The 13,149-nt window shown below is 56.6% G+C and overlaps 1 protein-coding gene across 1 annotated transcript in view; it reads left to right on the top strand.

Annotated features, from left to right (window-relative positions):
- The window catches only part of UBR4 (ubiquitin protein ligase E3 component n-recognin 4), a 138,010-nt gene extending 129,208 nt beyond the window's left edge, over positions 1–8,802 (top strand). The window contains 4 exon segments of the mRNA XM_047792179.1: positions 1,242–1,466; positions 5,218–5,308; positions 5,937–6,099; positions 8,420–8,802. Of these exon segments, the coding sequence (XP_047648135.1) occupies positions 1,242–1,466; positions 5,218–5,308; positions 5,937–6,099; positions 8,420–8,484 (544 nt within the window). The 3' untranslated portion in view covers positions 8,485–8,802.
- Positions 8,803–13,149: the final 4,347 nt, after the last annotated feature.

The raw sequence follows: 13,149 nt of genomic DNA, 5'->3' as shown, positions 1-13,149 counted from the left end.
GGAAGCTGCAGCTGGCCTCCCTCGCTGGTCGCATTGCTGTGAGCTTGGTCCCGGGTACTGGCTGAGCGGGGATCACAGTGCCTTTGGTGGAACATTTGTGTATGAAGGCAAGCGTGTCAGACCATGAGCCAGAGCAGTGCTGAGCGATGCTGGACACTCTGGTCTAGTATAGCCATCTGGTCCATCCGGGTCCTTTCTTCATGGCGGCGAAGGGACCACGGTCTTTGCCCACCCCCACCTCCTTTCCCACGGTGCAGAGTCTGGCAGTGCCATCTGCAGCCCTGGTGGCTTTGATTCAGTGGCTTCTGGTGTTGTGCTTTTGTTTCCCCTACAGAGTTAGGACAGGGCGTCAGGCACTCCTGGCCTGAGAGCACCAGCCGGGTTAAAAGGGAGGCATGTAGTTAGAAGTATCTGATAAGAAGGTGATCTCTCAGTCCGATCCAGTGATTCTTTGGAGTTCCATCGTGGCGCAGGGTGGAGAGTCGGTGTGGGGTGGGCTGGAGCCAGACTGACTGGGTCAGAGCCCGCTTCCTTCCTTCCCACTGTGTGGCTGGGCAAAATGCTTGCTTTCTCTGGGCTGCAGTTTCCCCTCTGTAACATCAGGATACTGCCCGTCTGATGAGGTCACTGTGACGATCAGAAGAGACAATCTGTAGAAAGCACATAGAAGGTTCTTGGCGTTGAAGGTGATGATGATCATTATTTAGGCAAGAGCGAGAATGAGAAGCCATGTGTGCCTTTCAGAAGACACTGTTCTAACGGAGGAAGGGGGGGGCGTACATAAGAGAACAGAGCCAAACAGAGAGTCCAGGGCAGGCACGGACAGTCATCTGTCATGAGACCGCGTGGAGGTGGGGACTGCGGGCTGTGGGCTCAGTCCCTGGGCTTGGTCACCTCCCTTCCTGGGCACAGGCGCATCACTTCCCTTCCTGGGCCTCAGGTAGAAAGGGCCCGTGGACCCTTCCGGAGTCATTGGGACCCTTGGATGGTGGCATGTGTGTGAATACACAACGCTTGGCACATGCACCGTTGCAGCTGTGTCGGAGCCGGACCGGGGTGGGGGACAAGGGTGATGCCACCAAGAAGGGCTCAGGAGGGAAGGAGCCATGCTTGAAGTGGAGGGCGGGGAGCCCAGCATTCAGGAAACTTAAAAGAAGACGGGAAATTGAGCAGACCCTCCTCCCCTCCTGAGGCTGGAGCGCTGCTTCTGCACTGGTTTCATGCCACCCCTTCTGTTCCAGAACCCGAGCAACTTCCCGAGAGGAGAAGAACCTCCAGGGCTTTCTGGAGCAGCCCAAGGAGAAGTGGGTGGAGAGTGCCTTTGAAGTGGACGGGCCCCACTATTTCACAGTCCTGGCCCTCCACATCCTGCCCCCCGAGAAGTGGAGAGCCACACGTGTGGAAATCCTGCGGAGGCTGCTGGTGACCTCTCAGGCCCGGGCAGTGGCTCCAGGGGGAGCCACCAGGTCAGTACCTGTTTCAAGAAGCTGTCTCCCAGGCTGCCTGTCACCTGGACTCTGTCCCCACTGTGAGTGAAAGTCCCCGGCAGTGTGCGTGTGCTAAGGGGAGGCGCCCTTCCTGGACTGGTAGTTGCCCACGACCCTTCGTGGTCCGTCACATCAAGAATCTGGGCCTGAAAGCTGACAGGCACCTGCCTTCTCTGGATCAGGCACCTGGGGTGGAGCCAGGTGCCTCTGGAAAATTTCTCAGAGAGGAAGCTAGCCAGGCACAGGGTGAGATTTCTCAGAAGAGTTAGGGCCGACGGGCAGCTGAGGCAAGAAGCCAGCTTTTCTGACTCTTGCTGGTCGGGGCCATGGCTGGGGAGCTTCTTTTCTGATCATTAAAAGCTCGTCGTCTCCCTCTGTCACGTTCCTGTCCTGTCTGCGCCATGTTCCCTGAGCCTTTCCTTCTCTGCTGTGCATGTGGACACCTCCTGAAGAAGGCAGGCATTTCAGGAAGGATGCGGTCTCGTTTGCCTGACCCCTTGCTCTGATCCGGGTCAGCTGGGAGCTGTCTTGAGAGAAACAGCTGCAAACAACAAGATGCCCTTTGCGACGACCACACGGACTGCAACATGCTCAGTGGACTCCGTGGCACCATTCTGAGCCCGGGTGGTCCTGCACAGTCTGCCTGCCCTGGGCTGCAGAGCAGGGTGTGGGTTTGTCAGCTTGCTTCTGCCCCTCGAGGGAAACCTGCTTCGCTCCAGGAAGGTCTGCCCTCATGTGTCTGCTTCCGCTAGCATCCGAGGGACCGTTTTCAGGGAGGGAGTGGTGGGGGAGCTTTGAGGCCCCTGGTGACAGACCAGGTGCAGACAGACCAGGTGGAGACAGCTGTGGGCCTGAATGTGCACACCTGGTGCCTCTCCCTCCATCACCCTGATTTACAGAGTCACTGGTCATGGGAACCTCCCAGCCCAGAGAGACCAGGCTGAATCTCCAGCCAGTGCCAGCCTCTGTAGAGTAGCAGCAGGCCAGTCTTGTTGGGTCCCTACCTGCCCTCTGCCCCCATGCCAAACAGTGCACTTTCCAGCCTTTCCTGAGAGTCTTGAAGCATTGATAGTTAACTAGCTGCTAGCAGTCAAAAGTTAGATCTGCAAGAGACTAAGTTGTCAATAAGCCAGGCTCGGCTTGTGGCCACAGCACATAAAGTGGCTGTTGACTGGGCACGGGCTCTCGGTGACAGGTGTGAAATCTGAACCCACAGGAGCTGTTTGCTTTCAATTAGGAGACTAGGATTCATTACTGTCCTGGGCAGCTAAGGAAAAGCCAGTTTGGTCACAGCTGAATTAAGAAATCCAGTGTGAGCTGTGTTCGTGTGGCCATTTTCTCTGTGGCACATTAGTCACCTTTACAGATTAGTCTTAAATAACTAGGTTAGGGCAGGGCCACTGAAGATTCCTGCTGCTAAAGCAGAAGATCCACGAGGCACAGCCCTGGTTATGGTGTGGGGGTGTGAGTGGGGCTCCTGAAGCCACTGACAGGGTGCTGGGCATTGGCACGGTGTGGGGACTCCTCCCAGGAGGGCCATTTAGAGGGGAACGTCCTGGTGCTTGAGGCAGAGTCACTTGAGTCCATTACGGGGTAGGAGGTAGCGGCAGATGCACAAAAAGCTAGGAATTTGCACAAGAGAAGTTGTTGTTCTGCAGGTTTTACATTCAGGAAAAAGATTCCTCTGCCAGGAACTGGCAGGAATTTAAGCCGGGGCCTTTGCTAGCCTTTTCTATTACCGGGTCTGCCTGCAGAGAACAAAGGTCACCCTCCCCTCAGCCCACCTGGCAGTAGTTCCCCCTTTCTGGCAGGAGGGCAGCAGCTGGGCACTGTGGAGGGAAGGTACAGGTAGCATATTTTAGCAGAGTTGCCTCACTTTATTCTTTCATTTCACTTTTGTTAGTCGTTTAAACATTTACTGAATGCAGGTGGGGATGGCCTGTTCCATGCTAGGTAGTCCCAGGAGGCCCATACAGTCTAGTTGCAGCTTCTGTAAGGAATCACCTGTTGGCTTGTTTTTATTTTTATGAGTCTAGCGTATGTAAACATGGGTATACACATAACACACACGCACGTCTTATTTATTTATTGTGGAATCAGTGGACATCTTTATTTTGGGGATACCCATTAGAAGTGTTTTGTGCTAGAAAAATGCTTTCCCAAATGATAGGTATAGAGTAGCATAGTTACACAGGCGGTCGTGAAGCCCTAGTAAGGACCATAGACAGAGAGGGAAACCTGGGGGACTCTGGGAGATCGCTGTAAGTTGAGATGGCTCAAGAAAGCCGTCAGAATGTTGTGGAGTGAAGCAGCCTGGCTTAACTGTAAAACCATAAATAGAAGCATGAGGTATGCCTCAGGTCATTAGGCGGAAGATGAAGCGAGGCCTGCATTCAAGTTTAGCAAGATAACCATCCTTTGGTTCAGGGACAGGAATATAAGGGGAAGACGACATTCCACAATGGGAGACCCTCATTATGCCCACACATGCTTTTCTTTTTTGTTGCTTTTTAGGGTCCCACCTGCAGCATATGGAGGTTCCCATGCTAGGGGTCAAATAGGAGCTGTAGCTGCCGGCCTATGCCACAGCCACAGCAATGCAGGATCCGAGCTGCGTCTGCAACCTACCCCACAGCTCACAGCAAGCCCAGATCCATAACCCACGGAGCGAGGCCAGAGATTGAACCTGCATCCTCATGGATGCTGATATTAATCAGATGTCTTGACCTCTGAGCCACGGTGGGAACCCCCCACACATGCATTATAGTACTAAGTTCTGATCCTTTCAGTTATGGACTCTGTTCCAAGGTGTGGAATCTCCACAGTAAGGGCTTATCTACCCTTTATTATTACAGACACGAAGGTGGTTTGCAGACGAAGCCTTTCCTAGATCTTGGGTTGTAGAAGCCGAATCCTAGCCCTGACACTTCACTCCTTGTGCAGAGGGGCGTCTGGTCTTTCCGTATTTCCCAGGGGAAATCAGTCCTCGGGCTGGGAGTGTCTGTGAGGAGGCCGTGGATGCTCTTGTCCCTGGCACCCCCCTGTTTCCCAAGGGACTGGTTGGGCTCTACTCCCAAACTGACTCATTGGACTAAGTAGTGACGATACTGGTTAGAAATGAAGGGGTGTGGTGAGCAGCTCCAGGATTCACCCGGGATTTGGGAGGCGTTGGGGCGGTTGCGGCTTCCATCCGAGGCAATGCTGTTGCTCAGACCAGGTTTCTGACAGCTGGCTGCTTTCTAGCACGGCACGTGGTGGACTGAATACTATGGCTGGTTTAGGTTTGCTGACTGTTTGTAAAAATTCTCCGGTGGAATGTAAAGATGGAAGTAGAACCTCGTTTCCTATGTCATTTACCAGGTCCCGCGAAGTCCCAGCGTGTGGCCGGGGCTAAACGCAGGGACACTGGGCCCCGCGCATCTCCTTAAGCAGCAGCCTGGCGGTTGCTGTGGTGCATCTTACATCTTCCCCTCTCCGCTTGGCCCTGACTCAGCCGAGTCAGCGCTGGACAGGACCCGTTCATGGAAAGCCCTGTGGGGAATAAACCACTGAGTTGGAGGGCTTCAGAAGCCCTGTCCCGGCTGCTTTCTTCTGAGCAGAGGAGCCAGTGGCTGGAGCGAGTGACGCCCAGCTCCCGTGACCCTTCCCCAGCTCCCAGAATGCTTGGCTCTGTCCTTGTGCTGTGTCCTCCCAGGCTCTGCATGGACATGGGCTTTGGTTTCTGTTGCAGGCTGACAGACAAGGCGGTGAAGGACTACTCCGTGTATCGCTCTTCCCTTCTCTTCTGGGCCCTCGTCGATCTCATTTACAACATGTTTAAGGTAAGGGGCCAACCAGGGGTAGTGTGGGTTTTGGCGAGGGCGTAGACACCCGGGCTGGTGCCCGCGGCCCTGCCCTGGCAGCCTGCTCCTCCACGGCCTCCGCCTGAAACAGGCTGCACCCGCCGTGGGAGGGCTCCCCTCTCACTCAGGCCCGAGGCCTCAGGCTGCCGCAGACCCTCTCCTGCAGGCGCATCTTCCCCCCCGAGTCCCCCTTTCTTTGCTCTCGTCCCTCTGGGTAAAGCCCGTTGCCCTGTGTGAGTGTGACTTGTTCCAGCCCAGCTTCTAATAGGGACACTCCTCTCTGCCTGAGAGGGTCGGCGGGGAGGGGGGAGGTCCTTTCATCACCTGCATGAAAACAGCTCTGCGAGAGCACCCTGGCCTCCCTCTCAGGGAGGTGCGGGTGTGGGAGGTATGAGGCGGAAGAGCGCATCCATGGCCTGTTGGAGCTCGTGGGACAGGCAATCCCTGCTTAACAGGGGCTGTGAGAGGAGCGGAGGGGAGTTCTGTTCTGGAGGCAGAGCACATCCTCCGGGGAAACCGAGATGTGTGTGGGGGGTGCCCCCCCCGCCCCCCGACCAAGGCACTGAGTGCCCCCCCACCCCGGCCCGTCTCGCATTGGTTCTTGTAGAAGGTGCCGACCAGCAATACGGAGGGAGGCTGGTCCTGCTCGCTCGCAGAGTACATCCGCCACAACGACATGCCCATCCACGAGGCTGCCGACAAGGCCCTGAAGGCCTTCCAGGAGGAGTTCATGCCCGTGGAGACCTTCTCCGAGTTCCTCGATGCCGCCGGTCAGTGTCAGGGTTGTTCATCTTTCACAGACCTTCTGGGCAAAGCCCAGGCCTGCTTTAGTGGGGCTAGCCATTGCTTTCATCTCCACACGCGGGAAAAGACAGGTGCGACCTGGCCTGTGGGCTGCTGCTGAGACCTCGCTGGTGACAGGACAGCAGCCACTTCACCCCAGGCCTGTGCCGCTGCTCATGCAGGCGTGCGAAGTGGAGATGGGCTGATCCCTGTTCACAGACAGGGTAACTGAGGCTTTGAAGACCAAGCGGATTCCCAGTGGAGCACAGCTGGAGAATCGCTAGAGCCCCTTTTGCTTCCTGGCTTTTTACGACAGTTCAGAGAATTACCCATCTTCTCCTGCCTCTTGGGGGCTGAGACATCTGTGTCACGGCTGCCCTGGGGAGCCGTGGAGAATTTCAACTCTGATTCCTGACAATAAGAAGTAAACATCAAGAGACAAAAAAAAAAAAAAGAAAGAAAGAAAAGAAAAAAAAGAGGAGTTCCCATTGTGGCGCAGTGGTTAACTAATCCGACTAGGAACCATGAGGTTGCAGGTTCGGTCCCTGCCCTTGCTCAGTGGGTTAATGATCTGGCGTTGCCATGAGCTGTGGTGTAGGTCGCAGACGTGGCTCGGATCCCGCGTTGCTGTGGCTCTGGTATAGGCTGGCAGCTACAGCTCCAATTAGACTCCTAGCCTGGGAACCTCCATATGCCACGGGAGCGGCCCAAGAAATGGCCAAAAAAAAAAAAAAGAGAGAGAGAGCAAAGAACACCTCTGCTGGTAGGAACGGGGCAGCACCCTGAACGCTGTCCCGTGAGATGTCCTCAGACGGTTGCTCAGCCCTGATAGCCAGTAAATGTGCAGCTCATTGTTCTCTGCTGTGTCCAGGTGCTCTGCACAGCAGATTTGTCATCCGAATTGCAAGCACATTAAATTTTGTTTGGATTTCATAACCAAGCATCAGATGACAGCAGGGGGAGGTGACTTGGGCCAGTGCTGGGAAAATCCACCCAGGATGAAAATCCCGCACCCTCCCAGGCTATGGGCGCCACGGCGATCAGCCCCCATTGCTGCCATCCTTTCCAAGGTCGGGCTCCCAGAGCCAGAGCCGGGGAGCTACCTGCCTCACTCTTCTGTGAGCTGGTTTCCTCCCCCCGCCGCTCTTAGTCTGACGTCTAAGAGCAGGAAAAGGTCTTCCCAGATCCACCATCAAGGGAAGGCCTCCACTGACGCTTTCAGGCGGTCCTCTGGGAGCTAGACCCTCAGATGTCTGGAGGGATGCTCTCTGGGAATTCTTCTTCCCTCCCGGCTCAGCACCAGCGGGTGGAGTTTCCCCAGAAGCCCTGAGCCTGCCTTCTAGTTTGGCCGTTTGTTGCAATGGCCTCCCTGGAAGCTGTGCTGGATGGGCCTTTGCTGGCCTGGTGCCTCCCCCGTTATCTGGGGTCACGCGTTAGCACTGCCCACCCCCGTTGCTTTGTTAACTTCCCTGGATGCTCCACGTGTCTTTCCAGTCTAGACATCTTACCTCACCTATATCCTTATTTTCTTCAGCCAGTGACCCCTGACCAAGGGCAGGTAGCCTGTGCACTTGTGTCTCCTGGCCCAGCGCCTTGCCCGTCCCCTGGGGGTCTGACTACAGAGACTGTCCATATGAATGTCAGAGTCCGAGGAGGAGGAGGAGGAGGAGGCGGGCAGGGCAAGGAAGATACTCACCTTGGTTCAGGGCTTTGCATCTGCCCCAGAGCAGGGGAGCGTGAAGACTTGTCACTGTCTCCGTTTGCCAGCGGAGGAGACAGCACTCCTGACTCTGGCAGCTTGCTCCAAGGCCCTGGGCTAGGGGTTGGATCGAAAGTCAGCTGAGCCAGGGTCCTGCCAGCCTACCCTGTCCTCCCAGCCCAGCCTATTCTGCCCTCCCAGCCCTCCAGGGCAGTGCCATTAGGATTAGCCTGTCTTTGGCCCCCGGTCACTCTGCAAATGTGCTGAAGGCTGTGGACACTCCGTCTGCAGGAGCCCCTGTCCATGTTATACTCCATGTCAGTGGAGTTACAGGACCCCTGCAAAGACCGCTCCAGGGAGGTGGTAAGACCAGCCTCAGCGACTTTAATGCCTTTAAACGAACAGCAGGGCCTGGTTCCAGAGCAGGACCCTCCTCGCAGGACGAGAGTGTTTGCGGGCTGACTGTCTCCCCAGTCATGGCCTGCCTCCAGTGAGCAGCTGTGTCGGGGCTTGTTGGGGCACAGCGCGTTCCCTGCGTGGATGCAGTATCCGTGACTCGGGGCTGGGGGCCTGCCTGCCGCTGCTGACCAGCCTCTGCCTGTTTCCAGGTCTCTTAGCAGAAATCACCGATCCAGAGAGCTTCCTGAAGGATCTGCTGAACTCAGTGCCCTGAGCACCATGCGGAATCTGCGGCCGACAGAGATTGACGCTAGCTGGCCTTCCATCCTTCTGTGTCTCCCTCCCGTGCGTTGACTCCCCCACGGGGTGCTGCAGCACTGCTCCTCCCCCTCCCCCTTCTTCTTGGAGTGGCTTGGGGCTTTTAGGCCTCCTGTTTATCTCGTGTGTGTGGTGCACTAGCTATGAAGTTGTCTGTGACCCAAGCCGTCGAAGGATCTGTACATACCTGGGAGCCATGAGTTGTCCTGGCCGACTTAATACTTGAGTGTGCCCATCCTGAGAAATAAACGAATGACTTAATACACATCGAAAAGGAAGGTGTTGCCTGTGCTTAAACCCTCCGTAGTGGCACTGGCCAAGTGCCTTTCCTGCACAGCCCTTCTGGCATCAGCAAGGAAGACAGCGTGTATCATAGTCACTGTCTCTTCTTAGCGCCAAATGGAGCCTGTCTGTTCTTGGCCAGCAAGTTGGGGCATTGCGTTTGACGGCTGTGATCTTTCTTGAAACAAACACCTTGGCTCCTCTTTTTTGGCCTTAAGAACTAGCGCCCAAAGTCATGTGGAGTCAGTGATTTTCTAGTCTTCAGCTCAGTGCAGTTGGACGCTAGTGTTCCCACGGTGGAGGCGTTTGACAAACCCTGCTAGCTTCCCGTAGGAAATGCTTTGACGACCTCTCCCAGTAGCTGCCCTTTCTTAAGTGCCTTCTCTGTGTGCATGTGATTTCTAGTCTTTCTAACAGCCCTGCCTACAAAATAAGGGCCTCTGGGAGTTCACTTGTGGCACAGCAGGTTAAAGATCGGGTGTTGTCACTGCAGTAGCTCTGGTCACTGCTATGGTGCAGGTTTGATCCCTGGCCCAGGAACTTCTACATGCCACGGGTACAACCAAAATAAAAATTATTATTATTATTTTTTTTCCCATTTCTTGGGCCGCTCCCGCGGCATATGGAGGCTCCCAGGCTAGGAGTCTAATCGGAGCTGTAGCTGCCAGCCTACGCCAGAGCCACAGCAACGCGGGATCCGAGCCACGTCTGCGACCTACACCACAGCTCACGGCAACACCGGATCGTTAACCCACTGAGCAAGGGCAGGGGGGCAGGGATCGAACCCGCAACCTCATGGTTCCTAGTCGGATTCGTTAAACCACTGCGCCACCACGGGAACCCCTAAAAATTATTTTTAAGGGGAGCTAGCTCTGAGCCGGTATCACACCTCAAGGCCACCCAGCCAGTAGCTGCCAGAGCTGAGGTTTTGTGCTTCCGAGGCCATGTCCTGAACCACGGTTGGCAGCTGCCTCTGGAGCCTTGAGACGTGCTTCCCCGCATTTGTGGGCAGCAGCCCTCTCAGAGAGACAGGAGACTCCTTAGAGCTTCTCTGCAGATTGAGGGCAAGGCTGATCCAGACGTGGCTTTGGTTGGAGGCAAAGAGCTTGCTAATGGCCATCTCCTTGAGATCCCTCTGGGCCGCTCTGCCAACTGCTTCTTGGAGTGACAGCCTCCTGTATCTTGATGTTCAATTTATGTGGCTCACTCTTCAGGCCAGACCATTTAGGACAGAAGGTGCCTCCAGGTCCCTTTAGACGACATCCAGAGCCAGGACCTCGTGTACCTTCCCCAGAGCCACTAACCATGCAGCCACAGGCAGGCGTGAGTGTCCTGGTCGGGGCTTAGCCAGAGAGAGAGAGGCACGTGGTTGCAAGAGCCCAGCTGGGGGCCCTGGCGGAAAGAAGGTGCTGAGTGCTTGGTGGTGGCGGTGGGTAACCGGTTTCTGAAGGACTGACTGGCTCGAGGGAGGGGCACATCCAGTCCTCAGTCAGCCCAGCCCCCACGCTTTGTGTGCAGCCTCGTCCCCTCAGGAGGGGAGTGTGGACACCTACTGGGTGCGAAGGTGGTGAGTTTCAGGAGTTCATTGCCTGCCGTGTAGTAAGGAGATGCCTCTCTTCTCACGGATGATTTTGTCTGCAGTCTGCAGGATTGGGGCTCTGTTTAAATGAAGCGCCACGTCTCCGGTGAGGTCCAGTACATCCAGCTTTGAGGATGGATGGCAGACCCTGGTCTCAGGGACACTCACGTCTCAAACCGAGCACAGCAAGTTCATTCCCTCTCATAGGTCCGTCCCCTGCGTCTCCGAGAGGCATTCTGGGCCCACAGTAGCATGTGGTGTTGCTACCATGTAACATCCTAGCACGGAGTAAACTGGAACCGCCTCATCTGGGACAGCGACGCTGGAAGGGAGAGTGGGGCCAGGGGCAGGGAGACAGGCTTCCACGTACCTGGTGCCGGCTGCCCCTGGAGGCTGAGCTGCGCTCACGCCAACACCTTGGGGCATCGCCAGTTGACCCAGTGCCTTCCGAAGCTTGACCTCGCCTTGGTTCCTTGGGCCTGCAGGGCCGGGGTCTCCAGAGCTCGTTACAAGGTGTTCAGCTCTTTCTCTCTGCCCTTCCAGTTTCTGATTTTCTTTTGAAGTCCTCAGAGAATTTCGGCCCCAGCCCTATCACATCAGACCTATTGGTTTCACGGTCACAGCTTTTCCTGGTGTCCATACGGGGTGCTTCCCAGTGACTGTTGCAGGTCAGCCAGGCTGCTGACACAGTGGCAGTCCAGGTTGTGAGGTCCCAGGGCGGTGAGTCTTAGGCAGAGCTCGGGCAGGAGTGGCAACTGGTCCAGGATGAACTTGGCCTCCCCGAGCCCACATGCCATGACAGCACTGAAGGACATCAGGCAAAAAACCAGTTAGTCTCTTTCCGACCTGAGCCATTATCTGGGCTTATTGCTTCTTGGGTCCTTCCTTGCCTTGTCAACAGGCAACCCTAGCTGGGGAATTCGGGCAATTCTAGATCGTCCACACCTGGTGATGGCTGTAGTTTTTAAGCCCCCCAAGTCTCCGTTCAGCAATAAAGCTCTAGGTATGTCAGCACCTTCCTTCTAGAATGAATGGCTAAATCCTCAGGGTTCCGCAGTTGGGTCTGTGGCTTTCCTGGCCCCCAGCTTCCTGAGTTCAGTGCTCTGTTAGCAGCTAAAGGGGGAGTCAGGTGCCCCCCTTTCCACGAGCCCCCTCTGCCCACCCCCATCTGCAGTTACATTTGCTGAGACACGGGGGCTCTTTGCATTGAATTCCCATATTCTGGCATGGACAGGTGTGGGACTCCAGGGTCCTGTCCACTCTGCTAGCATGTATTCCCTCCAGTCTGGAGCGTCACCTTGGCGCCGGGCACTGTGCTGGATGCCGAGGGCCCAGCGGTGCACCAACCGTGTGACCTGTGGAGCTTAGACTCCGTGCGGGGTGGTGGGCAGTGCGCCAGCCAAGACTGTGAGGGGATGACACTGGGGCATGGGGTTATGGGGCCAGTGCCCGTCCACTGCCCACCCGCTCACACCCAGTTGGAACTGGCATCCTGTTGGTCATTCAGCAATCTCCAGTGGGATTCTTGCCTGCGCTTGGCTCCCAGGGGTTACCGCTGCTTCCGCCAGGAGGGCCCTTTGGGAACAGGGGACTAGCCAGAAGGGGAGACTCCCTCTGCTTTCTGGCTTCGCAATGTAGCCTGGCTCTGGCCAGCCCCATCACCTGTGCACCTCGTCCTGGGAGCATGCATCCTCTGGCCCCCGCAGTCTGTTCTAGAGCTCTGCATTTAAAACTGCCCTCAGGCTGTGCTCCCTCCTTACGCTCCTTCCATCCCCTTGTTCAGCCCCCTGGCAGGGCCTCCAGCCCTCGCCTGGCCCTCCCTTAGCCCCCAGATTTCAAGGCTGGTCCCTCCTCCACCCAGGCTGCCAGGACCCGTGTTTGGCTGCAGACGCACGCACCCTGTCCACACTTGCACACCAGTGCTTTGCTTTGGTGATTCCCGTTTGCTCCCGTGGTTACTTCTGTCTCTCCAGCTCTGCAGGCTCTACCCCAGGGGCTGCTCCATTTCCTGCCTGTCCTTGTCTCTTGCCCCATCTCGGAGCCCAGCCCAGGACTGGGTGCTGCCAGCTCACCCCCTTTGCTCCCTAGAGAGCCTGGAGCAGCTGAGCACAGTGTGTGCAGGGCAGAGCCCTTTCCCCAAGGCTCCCTCCAGAGCCAGGGGGCCCAGCTAGGGCAGGGGAGGCTGTCCTGAGCCCCAGGCCTGTGCCCGGTCCTGTGGGCGGGGCTGGTGTCACCCCACCTCTCACCCATCTGTGCCCCTTTGCCGACTCCGGAGCTTGGGTCGTGCGCTCTGGCCCCTTCATTCAGGCTGGGACAGTGGGGCACAGAGATGAGGAAGGACTTGCCTGAGGTCCTCGACTCACAGCCGTCGCCCTTTTCCAGACCCCGGGCCAACAGGGTCGGGCATTTAGGCTGTCGCCCTGGGTATGTGAAGGATGATTTCCACGTCCTGGCTGACACTGATGGGAGGCAAGAGGGAGGTGGTGGCTCTGGAGGGGGGAGAAGCTCCATTTGTGGCGAGAAGGTGGCGAGTGGGTGTGGAGCATCGAGTACACGGTGGGCACCCTTGCCAGCTCACCCTGTGCAGGCTGGGTGCTCACACTGGACGCAGGTCTTGGCCACTGCCTACGTGTGCCCATGAACTTCAGTGTCTGGAGCAGGCCCTGTGCTTCTGCCTGAGGGAGGGGTGGCTGGACCATTTGGGAACAGGAGGGGCGGGCTGATGGGACATCCTCGGCAAGGCAGGATGTGGTGACGGCC

The sequence above is a fragment of the Phacochoerus africanus genome, chromosome 8 (assembly GCF_016906955.1).
Source record: "Phacochoerus africanus isolate WHEZ1 chromosome 8, ROS_Pafr_v1, whole genome shotgun sequence".
Lineage (NCBI taxonomy): Eukaryota > Metazoa > Chordata > Mammalia > Artiodactyla > Suidae > Phacochoerus > Phacochoerus africanus.
Note: the sequence above shows the minus strand (reverse complement) of the source record. Positions and strands in the feature narration are given on the sequence as shown.